Here is a 26,081-nt window from a genome sequence, read left to right as displayed (position 1 = left end):
CAGCATAAAATAAGATCATAGAAAAAATTAAAGTTTAAAAAGGCACTTCAGGTCTCTACCCATGTTGATAAATCACGCAACGAGGGAAGGAAATTTAATTTTGAAGCCTTCACTGACTAACGCTGAAGACTAAAGGCAGAAAATAATGCAATAAAACCATATTTTGCCTATAACATTTTATTTTTATAGAACATAAGAAAGATACACGGCCGTATTTGTATGGAATATTTTCGTGGAGGACAGATGGGCTTCCATGATGATGGTAAAGGTTGGGTGGCTCCCCTTGAATGCGGCAAACAGCTTCTGCAACAGACAAAAATGAAACTTAAGGAACAACAAAACAAGTGAACTGTGCATTCCAAAGATACTAATATATAAAATGAAGGCATCTTCTGGGCATTTAACTTATTGATATCACCAAGATCACAGACTCTTTAAAAAAAAATCTCAACCATAGAGGTTCCTTGAAAGAGCATTGCAATAGGTGAGCCAGCAGAAGCCATAACGATAACCAAATATTTGTTGATTCTTACAAGTGTGCATGTTAAAAAAACGTCAATTTTACTGTAATCAAAGTATTCAAAGGACACAATTGAGTTATATTAGGCATAATAGAGCTCCAGTATTTCAACTTGACCAGCCAACAGTGGTAGGAATAGCAGATTCGCTCTCCACAAACCTCTCATGACCTTAACAGCCACTGTTAAATCGAATGCACCACTTGCAAAATACAAAAAAGACTGATTACACCCTGCATGAAAGAGATCACAAGAGCAGGCTCCATACCTCATTTGTCATTATACGTTAACAATTGCTTAAGATTATCCTCTTAGGGGCATGAAATCTCACAAAAAAACATTATTCTAATAAAGGCTCATAGGGAGAAGCAAAGGTAAGCGCTTCATTGTCTTTATCCATCAATGGCAGAAGCACTTTTCCACTCTGACTTGATGGCAGCATGAGTAAAAGTAAACCTCTTAGCTCATGAAAATAAATAAACTAGTACCACCTAACACAATCTATTTGCACCAAGGTGGGTACCTTGATCGTTTCTGTAGCACAGTTGAAACCTGGGTTGCTATCAGTACTAATGTGTGGAACTTCATTTATAGTCAATTTACTTGAAATTTCTGCCCCTGAATATGAATGAGAGAAAATTCTGGTCACCTCGTATCAAACTTTGCAGGTCACGAAATTAACAAAACGACAGCAGGTACTTCTATGACTAGCTAAAAATATTAGAAAATGTAGCGGAAATGATCCCTGTGCTACAGGGAAAATATAACAGGTGGTCAACAAAAATAGACTGATAAACTTAACACTCTAAAGCTAATTCACACACTCACAAACTCAATGATTAAACCCGAAAGTTGGTCTGGATTGGAGGGTTGAACTCATTCTGGGCTGAGGCACATGCATGTGTATTTCATGCATTCAGGGTAGGGGGTCAGTTTCTTATCCTGGACCACCTCGCAACCAGAGGATGCTATTAGGAGGGACTGCAGGCTTCAACCAGGAATTTAACAAGGGACACATTGATTAGAGACCCAACGCTCCACCAAGCTATTTCACGGGGCTCAAATAATAAGAGAGGGCTAGACATTTAATACCATGACTAACAGGGCTTTCAGATATCTGCATTAATACCATACTAATTTACTTCTTGGCAATCAAGAATTTGCACCCCACATAATCACTTCAATATAGGAACCTTGGGTATGAAAATATTGCTGATTTCTTGCAGTACTTTTCGCGTGCCTAGGACTTCACAGACAACTCGTTATCAACACATTCGGTACATTTCTCGAAATATGTAACTGAATCTGCCACGTTTAAGCCATTCTTTTCACGTTTCAAGTCGAGCACGGGCATGAGGTAATGGCGAGTGAATTTCCCGCTAATCTACTATCACATAATGCAAGTAGTCAATTTACAGGGCACAAGGTACGGAATATTACAAATTCAAATGCGAGATTTTCTATCGGCCGATTAACCACAGAGCGTGAGTAAACCCTTTAAAGCTGTCTCCGCGAGCCATCTGGCACAACTTGCGAGGAGACCGCCACATGAGTATCAGCGAAAGCGACTATCAAGCACCATGTACACAAGACGCATGCACCAACCGGGAAGATGGAGCAATTTCGCAGAGTTAAAACATGAGCTAATAATTGGATAACCACACGCAAGATCGAAGTGTTCAGAACACACAATTCAAAAGATCCATGCTATTCCGAGCGACGGAATCACACATCTTCCAAATAGTACAGTCACACCATACTCTGCACGAACGCAGCTGAGATTAATTTTTTAGCGCAAGTGTACTTTTACGTTAAAAGGTATGCCATGCAAATGCATGGCTAAAAACACGGTTACAATAAGCATCTCTTCGTACAGATATTACACTGATTACTTAAAATAATAGTTAAACACCCTGCGTCGAAGCCCCATGGCTTGACGCGCGGTAAATAATCCCTCTACTCACAACAAGGCAAACTTGTAACCAACGCACCCAACGCTGACATAGCGACATATAATTTAAAGAATAGCTTTAAAATATTACTTAAGTCATAAACTCCGTGAGTAGAACAGAAGTTTCCAACTAATGATCATCTACCAAATTTCACTCCGAGCCACGTAACGAACTAATATGACACGCTGAGTGAAATGTAGCGAGTGGGTACAATATCACGAGCAAAACCATCCAAAATGATTCATAATACATAACTCAAATGCAAGTTCAAACAATACTTACCAATTTAAGGTTTATTAACGTAGCCTTCTGGCTTCCCTCTCAGACTCGAGGAGGGTCAAAATATCACCTTCCCGGACCGGGCCCTTAACGTTCCTGATGATTTGTCTATTCTGGTCACCAATAAATTCAACCTTCACCTGCGTACATTGCCCCTGGGATCCTGTACGGCCCAACACTTTCATTACTCGAGCAAGCACTGCTGGTTTATCCATTTTGACTTACTAACCCACGTGCACGAGGTACACAAGACGTAATGGCCGAAGAGAAATTATTGAAGGACGATCGATAACACGGATACAACTCTCGAAATTGTCGAAAGCCAACTGTCTATCGATAGAAGAGTCGATTCATCGAAATGGACCTATATCGTATATTTGGCGGCAGCTTTAAATCAAATACTTTTTCAATATGCTATTTTATGCGTATATGGAGGATAAAATTACAAGATCATTAATTATATTTACAAAACTCCCTTTAAATTTGCATTCATGACTGGCACTGAGCCCATTCTCATGAATGACAAAGAGGGATAAATAACAAGATGGCAGCGATATGCTTACAAAAGTTGAATAATGTGATTAGTATTGAGGATCGCCGATATAATAATAATTTTTTGGGCTCAACTACAAAGCAATTTGGCATGGAAGAGGCTCGAACTCTAACCAATTTCAAAGCATGGATTTTGGAAAGCAAAGACGAACGAGCCGCGCAGTGTAAAGATTTGTTCCACAGTGAATTTCATATTACACAGTCACAAATGGATATCCTACTCGAGGTTATACTGATCTTGCGGTGATTCTTGCGATCACTCATGATTTTTCTAGTGTAACACCGCCTCTGATTCACGGATGTTTTTCAGTATTCGAAGTGATTTGGCGAGAACAGCCAAATGGTTTTTACAAACTGCGTTACGACTGGACTGATAAACGATATTGATGGCTGACAGAACCAACGGGACATCCATTTCCATCTGTGATAGCAATGCAGTAAGTCTCCAAACTCTCTTAATTTCAATGCAGTGAATGATGGCCATGAATAAAATATATATCCTTCGGGGAGTAATAAGAAACTACATTTGATTTGCTCGTGTCATAGGGATCATCGCCGCCAGAATACGTGAGCCATTCTCAATCAACAAAGCGTATTTATACCCTTTTTCGGGGAGAATGTTACGGCGTAATCGACGACTTGTATAATCCGTTCCATCAAAGGAGATCACTAAAGCTTCTAAATCATTCTAAATTACCTCTCTCACTTGTAGCCACGGTACTAATATATTAGTACTATTGGTACTAAGCTTGTAGCTATGAGCAATGGTCCGTAATTAGAGAGTATACCCAAATCAACGGGACGTTCTCAAGCGAATATTGTCGAGCAGGCATGCAAGTTACTATGTAGTGGTTTCCGCGCGAAGATACTCGCGATAATACGCTATTTCCCGGAATCTCGGGTCTCGCTTCAGGTGATTCACATCCGTTTAATGATTCAATGTTGCCAGCTAATGAATTTATTTCCCGCCAATGGGTTGGTTCGATGAAATTATACATTAACTGACATACAAAATTTAAGGTAATTCTTCCACTTCAACAATAAGCAGCCTCTTCAGCTTCTAGTTCATTGATTTGTAATAATACGAACGGTTAATTTTTTTGCGTCGTAATCGCAGCCTGCCATTGGCCAGCTGTGCCCAGCTGACACGTCGCATTTCGTACGTTTGTTGCGTCTCCCTTCCCGCCTATTTGGAACAATGTTATTGGCAGATACGACCGGCAAAATTGGTGGGTTTTGCCGCGCGTTTGGTGTCTCTCCCAGTCTGACAACAGCTTCTCTTTGTGACGGTTGTGCTAAGTTGAGTTCCTCGTCAAAATGCCTTTGGAGTTCGCTAATGACAAGGAAAATGTTTTAAACAAGCTGTCTAATTTTACTGTCAATGATAAGGTGAGCGTTTTTATTTATTTGCCGAATATTTTCGCGCACAGTGGTAGCAACTTAGAATACCGGGCATTACTGTTGAAATATGCTTTAATTATGTGCCTTATTCATTTTTCGCTTTTATTCTACTAGGGCCAGGTTTCTGGATCATCAGGTGTTAAGGTTTTGAGTGATAAAATAAACATAAAGACCGGCGACCAGCCAGGAAAGGTAAATATAGATATGCTTGGGATCAGGAAGCCGCCATTATATACTTCATTTCCCGCGTTATATGCTTAATAAATTTTATTTGTAGGTTCCTCTGGGCGAGAAGCATGCCAACCCTAAGTTATCCGCTGACGATGTACAAAGTGAGCCTTTACTCAGGGAAAATCCCCGTAGATTCGTGATTTTCCCTATCCAGTATCATGATATTTGGAAGATGTACAAGAAAGCGGAAGCGTCATTCTGGACAGTTGAAGAGGTAGACCTCTCAAAGGTAAGAATGAGAATTCAGATTTGCCCGAAAATATCCATTAAATTATGCTCTTAACAATTATTGTTAACATTTTCCTTTCTTTCCCTTAGGACATGTCGGATTGGGATTCGTTGAAGGAGGAAGAGCGCCACTTCTTGTCCCACGTACTTGCCTTTTTTGCCGCTTCCGATGGCATTGTCAATGAAAACCTGGTGGAAAGGTTCAGTCAAGAAGTTCAAATACCGGAAGCGCGTTGCTTTTACGGCTTTCAAATCGCGATGGAAAATGTGCACTCTGAGATGTACTCACTCTTAATAGACACCTACATCAAAGATCCAAAAGAAAGGTAAGAAACAATACCTCAGCAAGACGTTATCCAAGTAGGGGAACAATTTAACAGGATGTTTTTCTATATTAAATGTTCGAAATGGATTCTCTCTCACGACTTAAAATTTCTTAATCCTTGAAGTCTAAAAAATATATTATTACAGTATAGAATGGAGTGTTCAGTGAAATCGTTAAGTTGTAAATTCTAAATACAGTGTTTCGACCAGAATTAATTACCTCTGAAAGTGATGGGGATCATGTTAGGAATGCCTAAAATTATATTGGCCTTTTTCGTCGAAATCATTTTCGTGGTGTGGGTTGCATGCCAAATTGTCTTAAATGTTTGGTGAAATTGATTTGTGGCTATAGTTATCTTCGTCATTATCTACAAGAGTATTTAAATTCTTCCTCCTCACAGCCTATAGTATTTTCTTAGTAAATCTATGTTTGAAATTGTAAGATTTCATTAATTGACTCTGGATTTATTTAATTCTGAACTTGGTATGGGTAATGAACTGTTAGTATGAAGGTGGTTGGCCTAAGATCTTAGTAATGAGAGCTATAATGGCTGTTGCTATCCCAGTTTGCAACTCAGTATTTTCTGTTAAATACTTATGTTAGGCCATGATATGGGTATGAAAGTTCTTCTGAAAATGTATTGTTTGCAGGGCGTGAAGGTGCCATCAGGATATGGTCTCCATCAGGATAATTTTATATCTGTGTTCATATGTTACTTGTTTCAACTCTTTAAGTATTGAGTGTATTTAAAGTCAAATTTAGCGTTTCTTTTCATGACATTAAATTTCTTAATAAACAAGACTGATTTCTTTACTATGTTTTCCAGTCTCTTGCTGTCTTTGTCGGTGATAGTAGTTTTTTCAGTAGCATTCTTATTAGATTATTTTCAGGGTGAGAATATCTTGAATGGGATGGCTAACTTTGAGTCGGCTCTAGCTATTGTGCATGGTGAGAAGTTGTGAAATGCAAAGAGAAAACCAACATTAGCTTTGCTGAAGTATAAATAACAGTTGAATGTGGAACCACATTTTTAATTTTCAAGTGTTAATGGTTTTTTTTATCATTTCAGGGATTTCCTGTTCAATGCTGTGGAGACCTTACCATGTGTACGCAAGAAAGCACAATGGGCTCTTCAATGGATTGCTAGCGATAAGGCGACATTTGGGGAACGGGTTGTAGCATTTGCTGCTGTCGAGGGCATCTTCTTCTCTGGCTCCTTTGCATCAATTTTCTGGTTGAAGAAACGAGGTCTGATGCCAGGACTGACTTTCTCCAATGAACTTATATCTCGTGATGAGGTAATGATGTCTTGTAATTTTAATTGAATGAACTTTGGATGTTATTTGCCCAGTAGTATCTGTTGCTTACTTATATTCCTGTATGAAAATGTATCTCTTAACATCAAACCATAATCCTTCATTTCAGGGTCTTCATTGTGATTTTGCATGTCTTATGTTCAAGCATCTGGTAAATCGTCCAACCAACGAGAGGATAACTAGTATTATTAGGGAGGCTGTGGCAATTGAGCAAGAATTTTTGACTGATGCACTGCCAGTAGACATGATTGGCATGAATTGCAATTTAATGTGCAGATATATTGAATTTGTTGCTGATCGCTTGCTTGTGGAACTTGGTTGTGATAAGGTAGGAGTTACTGTTATTATTTTTGATTGTTTTATCATGTCGTTGACCGTTTCATGATTATTGTTGATATTATGGTTTTGACAGGTTTACAGATCTGAGAACCCATTTGACTTCATGGAACATATCTCACTGGAGGGCAAAACCAACTTCTTTGAGAAGAAGGTAGGAGAGTATCAGAAATATGGTGTCATGGCCACCAAGGAAGAATCTGTTTTTACTTTGGATGCTGACTTTTAGAGCAGTGGGATGAGAGATTTACCCCTGTATTGACATTACCTGATGTGGAAAAAATGCTTTTATATGTAGGAAATGCAGAATTTAATTGAGACATGTACATTTTTATACAATAAAATATATTTATATTGTATTCTTGTATTTTTTTATCTACTTGGACAGGCCCTACTTTCAACTTGTCATTTGAAATGACATGCTAACGTTGTAAATGCAGTAGGTTTTAATCCATGGATATGGAATACTGTAAACTAGCAGGAACTGCCACTAGTAAAAGACTTTAGGAAGATTGTTAAGATTATAAATAAATTTTAATAACGAAGATAAACTGTAAATAAACTATAAATCATTATAAAAACTACAACTGAATAAGTTATGACAGCGAGTAATATTCATTTGTCCCTCTGTTCTTTAGAAGTCTTTCTACCCTTTTTCGTGGTTCCAACATCGTCAGCACAAGGTGTCACTTGAAACCTCCTAGAACCAGTTGGTGCCCGTGTACCTCCCGCTTCTTGAACATGATAGAGGCTGGAAGTACTCTCTTTAATAGTGTCAAGTTGTGGCTCCAAGGTGTGCATACGTGATGGGGACCTGATTTGAGGGCCACATGACCCATGCCAGCTGGTTGAAGAGATTTTGCGATTGGTCAAACGAGGCCCTGGACGAACTACAGCATCTATGTAGCCAAGTTTGGATCCAGCTGTTAAAGTTGCATAAGCTATGTCCTCAACTTCCTGATCAGAAGGAACAGATATAGAATTACGTCGGAATGCTGCTCTCCGGAAGTGTGTTGTGTTAGTTCCTGGAGTCCAAGTGTATTGGTGGCTGTTAGATTGGCTGGCTGCATTTCCAATCCCATCCAGAATTCCACTCTGAAAGACAAAGAATAATGGATGAGTGAACAAAGTTTAGATTGAGAGCACTGAATTGTCATCGATGTGTATTATTTTATGCCTGTTTAACTCTTCTTATCTTTTACCCATTCATGCATGACACTGTACCTGCCTAAGGTAGAGGAGATGCATTTGTAACCCACATTTGAGTGCTTGCACTCAGATCTTCTATTCAAGTACATATTTAGCTGAACACTAGAAGGCCGATGAGGTCAAATTTGACCCCTCAACAATTTGAAATTGCTGATGGTTTCTTAATTGTGGACTGATTAAAATGATATCAGGGGGCATTCATTCAAATTGACCCCTCCAGCCTCCAAGGTTTGGCAAAATTTCATCCTCCTAGTGTTAATGGCATATTTTAATTTTTCACTCATTTTTCAGATTATCAGTGCAGAAATTGTTTTCATTCAAAACTCAAATATTTCTGACTACTTACTTCAGATATATGCCTCGATATGCTTAACCTTTGTCTGCTGTTAGCTGCTTCTTCAACGATAGCTTCCACTTGCTCTTTGGGCAATCCTGCCAATTCATCCAGTAGCCTGGAAAGACAGTTGTGAAGTTAGAATCAGCACTCTATTGCGAACCACCCTTGACCAGTAAATTGGTTTTGATAGGATTAATAAGTGATCGAGTTAAGTCCTGCCCTGTGATCTGCAGTACATGTGACTTTAATCCTATTAGTGGGGTTTGCAAATGTTACAAGAGACTTAGGGACATCATCCATGCAGGTGGGAGGTGACCAAAGCTCTGTGTACAGCTTTGCTTCCAACCATCACAAATTAAGAAAAATTACTTCCAAAGAAGGGTTTATTGAGAAGATTTTGCCACAGCTACACCTATGAGTCTGTTTTGCAACTCCACTTGGAAACGTGACTCCAGTGCAACTGGTTTCCAACCTATTTCAGAGCACTGTCTGCACTTAAGCATGATTTCATACAATATGCCTGTTTGAAAGTAGAAGTGGTGTATTGTTGCCTCAGGCGTGACTTCATGGAATTATTTTATCATTCAAAATCTTTGCTTAAATAGTATTATTTAACAATAAACTTTTGTAATCAGTTTTGGCTGTGGCTCATCCTAGAATATGCTAAATGCATGTGAAGTTCTCACATTTTGAGCATGACGACTAGTTCCTTTCTCTAGGCCAGGATACTCTGTGACAATTTCGTTTACAGGAGTCTGCTATTCCTTTCACCTTGGACTCCCAAACCAATGCTTTACCCACTACGCCTACACTTGTTTAAAGAATATGGTTTTCCAAATTAACTTGCCAACTGACATTGGTATTTGAATTTCCCTGTCTTCGGGCATTTAAATGCCCGAACAACATGCCCACAGAAATTTTTCACTTCAGGCGATAATTAGCTCAGCTTAATTCTTCTAATGATTAGGAGATAATCCAGAGATTTTTCTCCAGAATGTTGTCAATAGCAGTCCATGTAAAAAAGTGACTTAAAAAATTCAGTATGACTTTTTTATGAAAGAATTTTAATGTCGTAATTTAAAAATAAATTTCTTTTTTGGTGTTAAATGGAAAACACCCAAAGAAGAAATTTACTTATAATCAATGGTCTGCAGAAATTCTAATCAAGTATCAAAATTCAATACTCATTGCTGCCATTTTAATATCCAAACACTACGTCAGAATATTAAAACTTTTGTAGATGGTGTTCACAAGTGAAAGAGGGTTTATTTTTTGGTTTGCCTGCATCAGTTGTAAGAATGGCTGTTTCTTCTCCTCTAATGGGGAACTTGCCAGGTCTAATAATCTTGCCTATGTAGTGCATTAATATGTACAGGGTATGGCAACATAACTTCCATTTTTGAAATGCGTGCTATTCAGCCGGTTGATGTAGTATGGGATCCCTAGTGGTCTTGTTCAAGGCACGTGGCCATGAAAATTGATAGTACAGTCGAGGACCTCAAACCCGGAATCCAGATACCCAGAAATCTGGTACGTTTGAAAGGCGAAGTGTTTCTGGTTGCCTCCTCGTGGCACCACTCTCTGAGCCTTGTTCTGGGATGGGTAGGAAGTTAGCACACGCTATGAACATACGCTAAAAACCTAGGCAGGGACACGTAGGGTACTCAAACATCAAGCACAAGAGCCTGAATGCATTTGTAAATTAATTAACCCTTTCGTGACAGTGGATTTTTTGTCTTAGCATGACTGCTGTACTGAGCCGCAAGAGACTTCTATCCCCTGGTACGGAGCATTTTTGTGAGACATTCGTTAAAAAGGGTATTGCGGATAATCACAAGCTCTCATCTCCAACCTTTTTCGACCCCTCCCAGCGGGGACTCTGCATTATCTTGGACTCTGAGAATAGTTGTGCTCCCTCCTTTCCGGGTTTACGACCCTACCTGCGGCATTGGTTCGCGGTCAACTTATGGATTGCTTATAATGTACTTGGCACATGGATAATTGTTGTTTGTACGTAAATTGCAGATTTTGAATTGAATTTCACATTTTTTTCTGAGAATTGTCAAATTTTAAACAAAGTTCTAAGGTCAATATTAACGCATTTGATGCAGATACAATTTCCATGTTGATGTTTATACAGAACTCGAGATATAAGTTAATATTTATCGTACAATTTCGTTTCAAAATTCTAAACGCTGCTCAAAAGACAAAGAATTCAACCTGCCCCTGGATTTCAAGGGTAAAGCCTTAACCCTGCAGTGTTGGGTCCCGAAACAAAGACGTTTGTCGCCCCCCAACCGTCATAAAAGGGGGAGAGCCAGGAAACGTATATATTCGGCATTCCTTCACTTGCGTAAGAAAACCTCCAACAAAAATATGCAGCTTTCGTTTCCAGTGTCAAGAAACGTCCACACGTATATTTTCGTCTTTAGTTGGGTAAAGGTTAATTAACAAAATATAGAAGCATTTGCACAGATGTACTGTCCGACTACGGAAGGTATCAATAGATTTTGCTACGTCTGCTACCAAATGCTATAAACAAATGCTATTGAGCATGACGAAAAAGATGTATTTAATGCTCATTCTCATCCAGTACTAAGCACGTATAGTTTATGCTGCGGAAGCTACGGTTGTGATTTGACGACTCATTCAGCAAGTTTTTGCCTCCTTCAATGAAGTGTACATGAATCCATCTTAGGCGACGAATGTTCTTCTTGGGGTTATTCAACAGACCATCCACACATTAATGTTAAAATCCCTTTCATGTGTAATTTCTGAATTATGGATTTATTGCACTAAAATTCTCAAAAATAAGTTACCACTTTTTCCGCGTGCTGGAGACCAGAAATCCAGAAACCCTTTGGTCTCAAGCTTTCCGGATTTAAGGTCTTCAACTGTAATATGTATAAACACAATATGGGCGAGGCTATAAAGTTTTTTTTCCCTTAAAGTTCAGTCGTCATCACTTGTTGGATCAGTGAGGAGCGTCGACTTGCCAATAATGCCTATTTTTTTAGTGGATTTTATGTGTGCCTCATCTCAATTCAGCGCCAAGGAGAGTGGCTGGTCCGCTTTCCCGATTTGGGCCCTTGAGATATTTTCCTGTGAGTTTTCTCATGTTGATGTGAACCGTCCTAGGACCCTACAAGCTTTGGAGACCAGCATATTTCAGTATTTCTCGGCAAAGAAATATGAGATTTTCAATACTTGAAATATTGAAAATGTCCCATTGACAGATACATTATATATTGATGTGCAACATAGGAAAGATTATTACCTCTAGTGACATCTACAGCAGAGGAGAAATGTTGGCTGATCTTACAACTGATGCTGGGAAACCCAAAAATAACTCTCCTTTGCAAATACTGTCATATTCCAGCAGGCAAGCGACTTTTCTTTAGTTTTGCAAATATATATTAAGGTATTGAAGAGGACTCACTGTTTTCCCAAGTTCTTAGCTGTGTCTCCATGCATGGTTCTGTTATAATCTCTTGCAATTTTAATGTCATGCTTCCAGAATCTCCTCATTTCATCCTTGCTTGCCTGGGGAGCAACTTCTTTCACCTGTTGGAAAACATACATATTTAAACTTACATAAAATGCACAAACTATACATATCTAAAAAGGCTGATCAGACTGATTATTGTCTTTTGCACTCGTATTTGCATTTCTTTGAATAGGTAAAATCAATACATAGATATAATTGGCACTATTGAATTTTTATTGAAAACTGCCCTAGTAGCACAAAAAGGATTATATCTGTATATTTTTAAGATTTCGAAATACATCGGTATACATATTTGCAAATCTGTATATCATACATATTTTATACATGTCTGATGATCCATGGTTACACCATAAGGATATTAATTGTATATTTTAAAGATTCTGGTATACATCATATACAGATACACATATCTGTGTTATATATATATTTATCATATCTTTTAAAATCTCTGCTTCTCTTTCAAACATCCCCACACAGCACAAGAACTCGCGTACATAATGTATTTAACAAGGAAATTGATGTATACTATACATAATGTATTTTGTAACGTATTATTGCTGTATTACAGCGTTATTATATGAAGGGACATTATGTATATTGGTTGATATTGGTGTATCCATACCGGCATAAACCTCTGAGTTCATATTAGCGACTAAAAATATTAATGTAACATATAGAAGAGTATACTGCCGAGGAAAATTATATTTTTGGATTAATATTCACTCTGAAAACTAATAATTGCCTAGTTGCACATTATCGGTTTTAATGAGTCCACTCATAAGATCATCTTTGAGCGAAGTAGTGACATCCTTGAAACTCCTACGTTGTTTACGAGTGAATTTACGTTACGTTTCACCACTTTTTAGGGATTTTTGTGGTGTAAGTTATTGAAAATTGAAGTTTCTGAGGATAGTGAATTTTCCTTTATTCTTGAATTTCATCCGCTGGGCTTAAGAAACGTGTGTTTGTGAGACATTTTTGTTAAAAACGCCTTTCATGTGTTCAGTACCTACCGGGGTGCGAAGAAAACTCCATAGTGGACCCAAAGTTTAAGTTTTTAGCTTTCGAAAATATCTTGAGTTGGAGATCAAGTGGATTCGGGCGATCAGAAGAGACAATTTCACCTCCACGAAAAACAGTAAGGTATGTACCCTTTCACGCTGTAATTATTTGGATGTAATTTCTAGCTAGATGTGGCTTGGGGATGTTGATGAATGTCTCCAATACTAAAAGTGGTGGTTTAAAATATTGTAGCGGCAATTCGACTGAAAATTCTTTTATTTTTGTTGTTTTTTGTATTATTTCGTTCAGTAAACGTGTGGTTGAAGGAGTTAGTTGGAATTATAATTCAGCAGCCAAGTTTATGGTATCGAATATTATTTCTTAGCTTGCCCTTTGGTGTGTTATGCGTCTGAAACTCAGTACTCAGTTAAAAATACTTATTTAACTTAGATTTGAAAAGCTGTTTGAATTATTTACGCCCTAAGTTATATACTAGGGTATTTTCGATGAGGCTTTCTGAGTCATTGTATTTTTGGCGTAGTACCGTATATTACGGGGGAAAGCACATACCTTTTAAGGTATTCATGCTTTCGAATTAATTTGAGCTTATGTATCATTTCGCAAGACCAGTGATACTCACTTAATAAGTTGCATGGAAAGCAATGCTGAGAAATTCATTGAGTCTCGTCCAGAGGCGGATACAGAAAACACTCAAGGGGGGGGCGCAAAAGATAAATTGAGTTGCCTTCACTTTTATCGTGATAAAAAGTAATCAAATCACAGGCAGAGTAAAATAAAATTTTAATTAAGGTAAGTATACACATATATAATACAATGCCATCTTATGATGTAAAATAGTCATAATTCTGGTTCTGCAATGCTTGGCAATGCGGCCGGACCCCTCAAGGGAGGGGCGCGCGCCCCCCATCTGTATCCGCCACTGGTCTCGTCAGAAAATTATATACTATTAGTGTGTATGAACCGCCATGAATGGAAATATGCGTTTTTCTCTTACAATCGTGAGTGGTGCAATGAACTGGAATTTAACTGTGTCCGGCTTTTATCAGCTCAAATTATCTTATGCTTATATCTAGTTTTTTTATAAAAAAATCATTGAGGTATATAGTTATCTCCTGTATTTACCAGCCAAGTCATTAGATATATTTTTCTTTCAGAAATGCCTTAAATTGAAAATGAAATGACTAAGTAATTTACTTGGTATTTTCTTATTTATTAATTTTAGGTGTGTGAGCTGCACTTCACATCGATTGATATCAGAAAAGAATCTGTGGCCTTGCACGAGAAGATGGGGAGATAATTCGTGTTGAATTAAAGGTGCCGAGACTGGAGGAAGGTGCCATTTCTTCAGTTACCAAACTATCATTCAGAAGACAGAAAGACAGTGGTATTAGTGACGTATAGAACTATGGTGGATGTGGATTTTTTTAAGTGGATGATGTGACAATAGACATTCGTTGGAGAAACTATTGAAGATAGTATGGCTTCTGTCAATGCACTTAAAAATAATTTTTGTTCAAAAGAGAATGACAGTATTTGTTTCAGCAAAGTATTTCATGGTAACAATAGAGGATTGCAGCTATTATTGTGATTGAATAATGAAAATAAAAAAATATCTGTATTTTAATTGTTTTTTTCTTTCCTGCCACTAAAATTCATTATGGTGATGTCCTCATGCATGGTAAGAGCTGAGATGTGATTTAAGAGATATCATATTCTTTATACATATTTTTATGCTGGTGGTTTGGCAGGACTTTCAAATTTTTATTAGATTGTTACATCTACTGAAGTGACATTGAAACTTTTGCTCATCCCATACAATATTTCAAATACATATCCGCCTGGGACTGGTACGTTTTAGTAGCTGAGGTTGGACTAGTAGTTGAGGTCTAGATTGATCTTTGCTTTTGCTGGCATAGTGGAAGTACAATCCTTTCAGACATATTTAGTTGAAAATATTATTATACTCGTGAATTCACATTGTTAATAGTTCTTTGTGGCAAGTATAGTCTCTCTCTATTATCTCGTAGGTATATGGAGGGTTAATATATATTATCTTATTATATTATGGATTATATTTTGAATATATATTATGGAGGGTTATATTATGTCGCATATTTAATCTGTATAAAATCCATATTATTGCAGCAGATATAATACGTATAATATCTAGATATTATATGCGTGGTAGAGGACATTTGCATGGATTTTATACAGATATAATCTGTATACAGTGTATACAATGATACGTATTATATCTAGATATAATCCTTTTTGTGCTACTAGGGTGTAAAAATATCTAGCTTTGAATAATGGGACTTAATAAACATGAAGTGAGGTTGGTAGAGATTGAGCTATCTATACTATATTATAAAGAATATCAAGAAATTAATTGAAATACACCCAGGGAAATCAACTCAGCTCACCTTTAGGACAAGCACAGCAGCAACAAATATGCAGGCAATGTTGACCAGAGTGAGGCACAAAGACACTACTCCCAGCATAGCCAACTCTGCAGACTGATTATCTGAATAAAAGTGGTACTTTGAATTCAGTTCCGGCTCTGTGGCATCACTGAGAGCTTTGATGACTGCAAGGGACCAAAATAAACCCTAAGGAGAGAGAGAGAGAGAAACCCATGAAATTCCCTGGCACTATTATCTATCCGACAATTTGATCGATGGTTTTTTCTTATTTATAGGGAAATCCTCCAAAATCGTTGGCACATTAATGGCTGATGCCAGGTTTCGCAAGTAGTGGGCCCTGGTCGCTTCTATAGCGGTGAGGGTATTTCCCGTCCCTCTCTTCCTTCCCTATTCCTATCGCAGAGGCGTCGTTGGGCTCCTATTGTGGGGGCACCTTTTTCCTTCCTTTCCAAACCCCTCTCCGGGAACATGGGCATATCAATTGTATTATTGGGTCCCAGCCCCGGTGGCTGGAAACCTGAAAGAGCCCTCCTTGGGTTCTCATTGGTGTGGCACTGTTATCTAACACAGATAGGATTAATGCTGAGAGCTATGCCATCATCACAGACACGTTGAATTTTTAAAATAAGTACACAGCTTTACTTTGAAACATAAGTGCATAGGTTGCAACAAAGGTTTTATATACTGACAGCCAAGATTTGAACTTCCCTGAAAGTATTCTACTTTCATTGTGAAATTTTCCGGATGATAAATCATTTTCCTTGACCAGGATTTCAACTAGGATCTCCAGAATATGCCCCCATATTTTACCTTTTGAACTACCAAGGCATCTTCTTCCTATGGGGAGTTTCATTGGCTTTAGAGGACACAAAGGTTCATACGGCTGCACATAAAATACACAACGCAGAATATTGATGAGCTCAGTGCCACAATCCCAAAGCTAATGCAAGAATTATGAACACTAGGGCCTCACCAAGATGCTATTCAAGAAGTAACTATAGACCAGGGGCATACCTTAACGGAGTCAACTGCAAGTGCACTAAAAGTGCGAAACATCCGCAGAGGAAAAGTCATATGCCTTAATAGATTTTGCGGAATCTGCAAGGGAAGGAGATGCCTTGGTAGCTCTAGCGGTAGAGCACCTGGCACATAGTCAGGAGATCTGGGTTCAAGTTCTGGTCAGGTCAAATGTTTTAACCTATGTACATGGAATTTTTACACTTTCAGTGTACTTAGCAGAGCCTCCGTTAAGGTTGGGGTATATGGCTAATCTGTGGCTACTCCTTTGATAAATTCACTTTCACATTTTGAAGCACTCATTTCAATCACTGTCAGCATGGGCAGAGTTAAGAGTTGGGGGGCCAGTAATCCTCCCAGGGGTTTAAGGGCCATGGAATAACCCCCCCTGAAACCCTCAGGGGAGGTGGCATCCCTGTTTAAATTAACCTCTTTCCTAACAGCATTTCCTGTTTTCATTGCACTTGAATGTACAGGTTTCATACTTTTTTAGGACAAATACCCAGTTAAATTGGGGGGGGGGAGGGGGAAGCTTCCCTGGATCCCCAAACCTCCGCCCATGCCTGCAGCGATTGAGCAATAAATATGTCTAATCAAGCCAACACTAATTCTTTTATACAACTGATGAAACAAAAATAAAGTGTATGTGGTTGGGTTGTTGTTAAGATGGTCTATGCATATCTATTTGTGGGCATGTACTGACATCTCTCCTCATAAGATATGCCACTTAAATTTGAAATGGCCATTAGATCAAATAATAATTTTATTTCACTATAAAAATGGAACATGATGAAGAACAATTTAATACAAAGCCTGGAGCTTTCAAGTGAAACCAAAACCCTGGGTGAAAACTACAGCATTTTTCCTAATCCAAATTATCATGGCCAGAGATGCAGAGAGAGCATTAATGAATTTACTTATCAATCTTTTTTATTCCTTCGACTGTGAGAACGTTTTTAAATGGGTTGTACGCTGACTGCGGGAAAAACGTTTTGCAACATTTGACCATTGCTCAACTACCTACGCCAGTTTCCCAAAATTTTTATCGCTACAAGGGTAGAGCCCAAGTGCACTTTCCCACAATGTAGGGGTCGATAATGCAGCTTAACTCTCCATGGCCATCCCTCACGGCAGGGAGTGTTCCTCCCGGCATTTCCTATCATACTCCCCATTTTGTATTGTTTCCTTCCCGCTCCACTCGGTAAATATGCCTACGACAAGTACCCAAATGTAGGCCCATCCCTTGGTAAGGAAGAATGATGGGTTTCCCCGGATTATAAGGGTTCACTCCTCGCAAGACACTTGGCCAGGCTAGAGGGAAAAATATTTCTTGGTTCTCTCCCACACAGGCTGATAGCTATAATCAAGTACTCCCACAGCTAAATGGTTAAACCTATCAAAACATTGTCAAAGGATTTTTACTTTTGGTAACTACTTCTTGGATTTCACACCAGGTTTAATTCAGCATGATGAAAAAAAATTTAACTGCGAGACTTTACCAACATCTTCAGGTCTGAAAAAACTGGGCAAATGAACATTTAAAAACACAGAAAAACACAGGACACTTTAATATGGTAGTAAACCTGGAAAGAATATACTAGAATAAATTTCTCGGAAAACCTTTGATTTTCTATTAAGATGCAGTGTATGAAAACCAGTCGTCCCGTAAATTAAATAATTTAAAAAAGTGGAACATTGCTCTTTCCTTCATTAATATATGTGGGAAAGGAGTACTTACAGCATTCACAGCTGGTGGGAGAAGGGAGGCAGATATAGCTACACCAACTAATGAGCTTGTGTTCCCTCCGAGGACAGATAGGGCAACGCCAGCACCAGATGGAAGGGCAATCAGGACTCCAACCCATAGACACCGTAGTACACCCCTGTTTCAAACAGAGAAAGTAATTGCTATGACTTTTCTCCAGCATTATAAAATTTCTTATAAAGAGTCAATCCATGTTCAGTTATGTGTCATCAAATGCATTGGATTATGGAAAAATTGTGCACCTCAAGATTTCATCGTTCCTTCTCCTCTCCATCCACCTCACCTTCTCCATTATTATTTGTAGCTACAAATTGGATTCCTCCAGTCTTTCTTGTCCTCCTTCCAAAGTACCTATAGTGTTCCATAAAGTGCTACACTCCAGATTAGGGTTTCACTAGCTATTTCTTTAAACTCTAACAAAACAATCCTCCCATCAGCTCTTTCGTATTCATGTCCTAAGTATTGTATCCATTTTCCTTTAATGTGCTGCCCAAATATGTTGCTGAATTCCTCTACCCACTAAAGTTTTTGCCTACCTTTTATCTTCAGACTCACATTCCTAGCTTGTGATGCATTACAGAACTGCATAACTTTGGTCTTCTGGTGATTAATCCTCATGCCACATTCCTTGGAAAGCTTGTCTAACACATCCTCTTGAGCCTGAAGCCCTCTTTCTGAATGGCTAATGAACACCAGATTATCCAAGGACCTCACTGAGTTAAACATCATTCCGCCCACTTTTACTCCCTCTTCCAACTCATCCCACGCCTCCCTTACCATCTCCTCAGTGTACGTGTTAAAAAGCAATGGCAATAGTGAACAGCCTGGCCTCACTCCTTGGCCAATGCTTACCCACCTTGATTTTCCATCTGCTACCCTCACTAGTACATTCTGGGCCGTACACATATTATGAATGAGTCGCTTATCCCTCCTATCTATGCCTATTTTTTTGATGATATCCATTAACTTTACCCAGTCTACTCTATCAAATGCTTCTTCATAATCCACGGAGCTACATACACGTCCTGGTCATATTAAAGGTTTATCTCCACTAGGGGCCTCATTACCGTAATTACATCTCAAGTCCACTTTCCTTTTCTGACCAAACTGACCTTCGCCTAAATACATGTTTGACCTCAACTCCATTCTTCTATTTTATATCCTCAGTACCACTTTCACCGAATAAGATATTTGGCTGATACTCCTATAACCTCAAAATTCTACAGCTTTCTTCTTTTTTGGAAGCAGAATTAGATCCGTTTTCACAAAACCCTCCACCCAGCATTCTTCATCATAGATCCTGCAGACTATTTCAAAAAACTTTTTCTTACCATTCTTACCTAGATTCCTCAGCAACTAACATGGTGTGTTGCAGTGGCGCCGACTCCATGGGGCTTGAGGGTGCCCGAGCCCCCTCAAAGATTCGTTTGGGGGGGCGGAGCCCCTTCAATAATTCAAGAAAATAATTAAGTTATATTATGCTTTGTGAAATAACAAAAATACATTAGTAATTTTTATTTCCCATGTTTGACGATAGTTACCTTTTAAATAAATTCAACAATGTGTGTTGAAACAAATACCTAATTATAAGGTTAAGCAGGTTAACTGAATCAGGTGGTGTGAATCATGATACTGTTTCGGTGCTGCGACACACTTTGAATTTAACCTCTTCACGGGGCAAGACCTCCGATATGAGCCCCCCCAATATTTTTCATAAGTCGGCGCCCCTGGTGTGTTGTCCACTCCCACTGCTATCCAAGCCTTCACATGACAGATGGCTCTCTCGATTTCTGTGTCTAAGATTTGTGGCCCAAGATTACACTACTCCACAGCACTTTCCTCCTCTATGATCAATTTTTCTGTCCAGTTACTACCATCATACAGATCCTCCATACTCCTTCCTCCTCTGAACCTCGCTTTGCTCAGTTAGCATCCTTACATCTTTAGCCTTAATTTTTGACATGGCTTGCCCCCTCTTTTACTGCCCCATAGTGACTTTACCTTGGCATATAGCTCACCTACCTCTTAACTACTTCTCCTTCATTCTTAAACTTTTCTATTTATTAGTTGCAATGAATGGGCAAAATTAGCCAATAATATAGAATATGTATGTGACATAGAATATTCTGGTTACAAAGTATTTACATTATCAAAGTATTTACTTGTATCTCACGCTGTTAAATGTAATTAAGATGAAGTCCTCCATAGAATTTACCTGGACATCATCTCTTGCGTTGGCCAATCTGAATCAGGAGATCCCCAGTGGTCAGTGACGCAGCCGATCACAAGGCCGTATATGAAGCCCACAAGGATGCATGATGCCAATCCCACTAGTTCATTGAGGAGGCCTATTTTCTGAAGCTGCTTGTCTTGCACTACAGTTCCAAATGTGCCAGCCATTATTGGACCCTATATATAGACATTAAATCATTGCATAAGAAATTAATACTCTTGCTCGGCAAACATACTGCTAAAGGCATAAATTTAGATCTGAAATTAGCAGAGATCACCCTTATAGAAAATAAATTTACAGATCTAGTATTACACTGGTACCATTGATTTTCAACATTTCAATCACTGCAACAGTGATTTTGTAACTGGCCAAAAGCATTATTACCAGTGAATTAAATACTGAGAGCTTTAAGCTGACTAGCATCAATTTTCTGCATCGGGAATGACAAAATGATCAACCCAAAAGGTATACCACAACCAACCTCAACTGCTTGAAGAGCAAGGGTGCGTATTTCAGGATGCAGAATGATTTGATGAGTTAGAATGACATGATTTAGCAATTTAAGTACCTAAATCCACTAATCCAGTTAAAAAATTTCCTAGAAATTATTTTCATCAATAGGTAGATAGGACCTCAAATGGACATTTCTGAGATAATTGGTTCATTGAATCACATCACTCACTCCATGTTTCAACCCAACAACTAATGCATTTGGTTAGATGAGGGTAGAGTTCATCCCAGACTGACACACATGAATGTGAATTTTTTCACTTCCCTGGTCCAACTTGCACTTTGGGGATATTTGATTAGGGATGTCCAAAGGCTCAGAAGATTAGAAGCCAAGCACTCTACCCACTAGGCTACCATGCTCCCCGATGAATTCCACTACTTGAATAATTGAATACATATATGCATACATTTAAAAACGTGGAAAAATAAAGGAATCGAGAGAAGAATTCGACAATCTAAGAATCTATAGGACATTGCAAAATGATGATGTATTGACCAAATATATTTGCTTAGATGTAAGGATTCTGATGCAAGATATTTTCTGAATTAGTTTCCCTCAGTGCACATTTTTGGGTGCATTGAACCACACCTGACAATCACCTTTGCTCACTGGTCAACTGAATGTTGTCACTTTATTGGCCAGAGGAAAATTATGTCATAGGATTGATATGTTGCCAATTTGGTGAACATAGAAAAAAATGGATAACCACCAAAATCACTTGCAAGCAGATGGAAGGAAAAGATAAGAAAGTCTTCCTTGCAAACAGGCACCCTTAATTTGAGTTGAATAATTAAGCTGAGGTAATAGTTGGCTAAATGAATATGTTTGTAGACAGGAAATCCAAATGTCAACTTAAGCTGGAAGGAAAAATATCCCCAAGACCAGTTTATCGATTATCTTAATTGATTGTGGGTACTTTGTCCAGTTCCCTGGCACTTAGACCTTTCTTGGTCCAATGTATAAATACCATATTTATCCTGACTTTGGAGACAGCAGACAAAATCACCACAGTCAACACATGACACACATCCAACCTCAGTCCAGCTCCAACTTTGCTTAGCTTTGGTGATCTTACGGGAACCAGTGTGTCAATGTTGCTGGACCCTTGCTTTTGATTGTCTCAGGTAATCATCAATGGGGAGAGAACAGGTGTTAACAAGCGGAGTACAATTGATTATGCCTCATGGCCGTAACTTGGTGGCTATGAAGTGGTAGTATTATTGCCTTTCCGCTGTGTTACTGTACATTTTAAAATGGTTTGTGTGAGCTCGTCTCCCTTAATATCCCTTATAACGTAGTTTCTTTAATCAAAGTGATCAGCAGATGATATTAGGCCGCCATGTTTTTGTAGAGTGTAGGGCTGGTTCGGGTACCCTACATCAAGTAGGGCCTGTTTAGTTCCAAAAACGGCCATATGTAGGGCTTGATTTGGCATATGTAGGGCGAGATCGGTTTATGTAGGGGCTGATGACGTATCCAGGGTCAGTTGGCCCTACAGGGTTGACTGAGAATACGAGCCGCAGCCTCTTAGCGTAATTGTCTGGTTAAAAACTGTTCTCCTCCCTTTTGATTATTGCCTAACACAATTGAAAAACTGGTTGTGGACATATTTTCCTTCCCAAATTTAATCAAATCAATTTTAAAATGAGTGATAATGACGTCATAAGCAACTGATCACTGACCATAGTAAAGGTGAATGAAACCATCTTTACAAGCCATGAATATGTTAGGGCTATCTTTAAGGGTTGACCTTTAGTGATTAATGTACGGGGAAGCTTCATCTCATCAAACACTTCCAATAGTGGCTAATTGAGGTAGAATGTAGCTGTTTGCATACGACCCCTCACCATCAAAGGAGAAATAAGCATGCTGGCCACCAGTGTTACAGAGCTATTCTCCACCAGACCCATGGCTGCCACCATACTGCAAGCATGCAAATAAAGTAATGTTCAGTACATGACACTGCAAGATAAAAAGACTAGAAAAAATAACAAATGTTTCTCCAATAGAAAAAAGAGAAGAAAGAGAGGGTAGAAAGGTTCAGTGGAATCTCTACCTTAGGGAACTAATGCCACTACTTCAGTCAATTTTTGGATTTTTGGCAAATAAGGGTTTTTTTCCACTTTTGTCTCTTGAGTGCATTTGAATATCTGGATAAATTTGCTCACACATTATAATTATTGTTTTTTTCCAAATCAATTAATTGATTTGGAAAAAAACAATAATTATCCTACGTAAGAAATCTTGCACAAAAAAATTTAATACATATCAGCTAAAAACACCAAATACTTCTTAAAATCTATTTTTAATTAGAACTCTGGTTTGTAAACTCATTCCATGGTGAATAGCTCATCGAGGGAACTAATAACCCACATGAGTTTAAACCACAATAAACCCCGAAGGACCTTGAACAAGGTCCAAAACTGGCTGATAAGCAGTGAATAGCTCAGAATGAGTTCTTGATACTATCTAGATACGTATCTGCCAAAGGGTCAATCTTTATTTTTTCAAACCGCATCAAAATGAAGAGTTTAAAAATTGGTAAATGAGCCCATAAGTGGATAGTATATCAGGATCTTACCAGCATCCGAATTCCTTGTGCTTGAGGATTAATCCCTTGTAACAAAGAAAATGCAGTGTTGTGCCAGTCCTCCTACCTTGAGTTTTTCTCACTAAGTTTTATTACAAGTGGTTCAATTACAATCCCCTAGGATAAAATTCTCCTTTGATTTGGATTATGAGAATAATTTTCAAAAATTACTTATCCCAACATTTTACTAAAGAAATCAATCTCATGATATGGTAATTTGCCTAAATATGATACACACAGTGTGACCAGCATACAAAATTGCTGGTAGGACACAAATACCAATGAAATGTTTAAAGCTTGTTCATGCCACCTTGATGTGAATTGATTTCATTTTTGTCATGGTAACTCTATGCTATAAAATTATGTGAGTCAAAAGAATATCCTTTTCGTGTGTTATATCATTTATCATACATGGTATCCCTCTGGAGGGTGCTGTGCCTTATACTTTAAGGAGGTAGTAATTTCACTGGGTATTATGACTCCCTCAGATAAAAAAGTGGAAATATGAGACACCTTATTGGTCTCTAATTGGAACTATGCCTCCACTTGAACAAGGAGTCATAGTCAGAACCATAGTCAGTCAAGCATTGGGTATTTACAGTCTGTACCGCATATTACTGATCAAAAGGTAAAGGTTCCACAGAAAAACACAATCACCACTATCCAATAAAATTTTCTTTGATGTGAGAAAATTTTCATGCTACCTTAATATGAGATCAAAAAAGAGCAAGTGAAGAAGAAATATTCAAGTTCAAGTGAGATTTAAGATAGCTGAAAAGAAAACTTTAAGAAAATAGGCAATCAATTAGGTTAGAAATGAAGGGGGCAAATTCAAACAGTAAATGAAATGCAGGTTCAAGAGGTTCACAGAAAAGCTATATATTTACAAAAGATTACTTATATGTATACGGAGATCAGTCATGCAATTGAAAGATGCAGAATCTTAAGTCCTTCTAGAAAAAATCATGCTCCTTCTATGGGGGAGCATAAAATTACTAATTTTCCAAGCATTGGAATAAATAAATGGGATATGAATTATATAGTATTCATAATGTACCATGCATTTCCTAAAATAGAAGTTCTTACGGTATGCCACAATTCTGCCACAAAATTGAAAATAAAATATACCACCATATTACTAATCCCATTTAATCGATGCATTGACGAAAAAGAATTGGATTTTTCTAAAGTTGGCAGGATAAATTGAATGAAAATTCCCCACCAACAATTTCTGATCTAAAAATTTCACATCTAGAACATTATGTTTCAGGTCTGAAATTGGACTGTTGGGAAGAAGTATGGACGTGAAATTGAACCAGTATAGGATCAATTTGGAGCGTATGGAAACGATATAGAACACATGGAACTCGAAAATCAAATCAATTGGGAACTACCTATAAATGTATGAAGTTTGGGATCGATTGGAAACTAGTAAAATTAAGATATGCAGGGACAAGGGTTTAGCCAGGATTTTTTTCTGGGGGGGGGGGGGGGAACAGGGTCTGTCTGACAAAGAGTCTTCTCATCTTTGAGATTAAAAACTATATGCAACAATTACTCTACAAACTATACTCTTGTTTTTAATACCGTTAGAACTAGTGGTATGCTGATTAATAACTGTTCCAGAGCAGGAACCTCTGTTCCTTATATGTACATACATTCCAGATAAGGAACTTCAGTTCCATAACTGTTCCACAGATGATCTGACCAATTGTATATCTAATTTTGATTGGGAACTAGATAAAATTTTTGATAGGGAATAAGCTCAGTGGCACCGACTTCATGGGGCCTGAGGGGACCCGAGCCCCCTCAAAAATTCATTATAGGTGTGAGAAAAAAATGTTTCAGGCTTGTCGATTTTCCCCTGAGTGTCCAGATTTCGAGATTCGAGTTATCAGGATTCTAATGTTGATCATATATGCTTCTAAAATGCTTAAAAATCTTAAAACTCACTACTTATAAAATTTCCTGGGGCAAGATCCCCGGTTTGGGCCCCCCCAATATTTTTTGTGAGTCGGCATCCCTGAATAAGCTTCTATATACATTTATAATCCCACTAAAAATATTTTATTAAAAAGTGCTAAGAAAGAAATGCCTCACAATGTGGCTTCATGGCTTCTTGTGCCTTCTGATGTCGTGATGGGTCCTCTACAAGCTAAGCCATCAGAACATTTGGGTTTATCATGATTCCAGTGGGGATTTCTTCAACAGAAAACCCTCTTTAGCTTGGAACCAAAGGAGTGATCAATAGATGGTACCATAGCAGCTCAGCTTGCACCAACAGAAAAATTGGATGCAGACATATAGAAGAAAATTTACCCACCAAG

General features: G+C 38.3%; 3 protein-coding genes across 5 annotated transcripts in view; 1 reads left to right on the top strand and 2 right to left on the bottom strand.

The window, feature by feature from the left end:
* Positions 1-161: 161 nt before the first annotated feature.
* On the bottom strand, positions 162-3,044 carry LOC124164588 (40S ribosomal protein S28). Its single transcript, XM_046541994.1, has 2 exons — positions 2,753-3,044; positions 162-303 (listed from the first exon to the last, which is right to left on the bottom strand). Exon 1 carries the CDS (start codon positions 2,962-2,964, stop codon positions 2,767-2,769), a length of 198 nt encoding a protein of 65 aa, XP_046397950.1. The 5' UTR covers positions 2,965-3,044; the 3' UTR covers positions 162-303; positions 2,753-2,766.
* A 458-nt stretch (positions 3,045-3,502) lies between these two features.
* Positions 3,503-7,497, top strand: LOC124164587 (ribonucleoside-diphosphate reductase subunit M2 B). Of its 2 annotated transcripts, none has more exons than XM_046541993.1 (7): positions 3,503-3,738; positions 4,817-4,894; positions 4,980-5,162; positions 5,252-5,487; positions 6,556-6,784; positions 6,912-7,130; positions 7,215-7,497. In XM_046541993.1, exons 1-7 carry the CDS (start codon positions 3,688-3,690, stop codon positions 7,365-7,367), a joined length of 1,149 nt encoding a protein of 382 aa, XP_046397949.1. In that variant the 5' UTR covers positions 3,503-3,687; the 3' UTR covers positions 7,368-7,497. The 2 variants fall into 2 exon arrangements, with proteins under 2 accessions (XP_046397949.1, XP_046397948.1); XM_046541992.1 differs by lacking the exon at positions 3,503-3,738 and adding an exon at positions 4,528-4,690.
* A 153-nt stretch (positions 7,498-7,650) lies between these two features.
* The window catches only part of LOC124164586, a 75,833-nt gene continuing 57,402 nt past the window's right edge, over positions 7,651-26,081 (bottom strand). For both annotated transcript variants that reach the window (XM_046541990.1, XM_046541991.1), the window contains 7 exons: positions 23,012-23,087; positions 20,636-20,829; positions 18,394-18,538; positions 15,639-15,824; positions 12,124-12,248; positions 8,694-8,799; positions 7,651-8,233 (listed from right to left, as the gene is read on the bottom strand). In XM_046541990.1, the coding sequence (XP_046397946.1) occupies positions 7,754-8,233; positions 8,694-8,799; positions 12,124-12,248; positions 15,639-15,824; positions 18,394-18,538; positions 20,636-20,829; positions 23,012-23,087 (1,312 nt within the window). In that variant the 3' untranslated portion in view covers positions 7,651-7,753. The remainder of the gene's footprint in view (positions 8,234-8,693; positions 8,800-12,123; positions 12,249-15,638; positions 15,825-18,393; positions 18,539-20,635; positions 20,830-23,011; positions 23,088-26,081) is intronic.

Source organism: Ischnura elegans, chromosome 8 (genome assembly GCF_921293095.1).
Source record: "Ischnura elegans chromosome 8, ioIscEleg1.1, whole genome shotgun sequence".
Taxonomy (NCBI): Eukaryota; Metazoa; Arthropoda; class Insecta; order Odonata; family Coenagrionidae; genus Ischnura; species Ischnura elegans.
The sequence above is the reverse complement of the archived record's forward strand: the minus strand, read 5'-3'. Positions and strand labels throughout refer to the sequence as shown.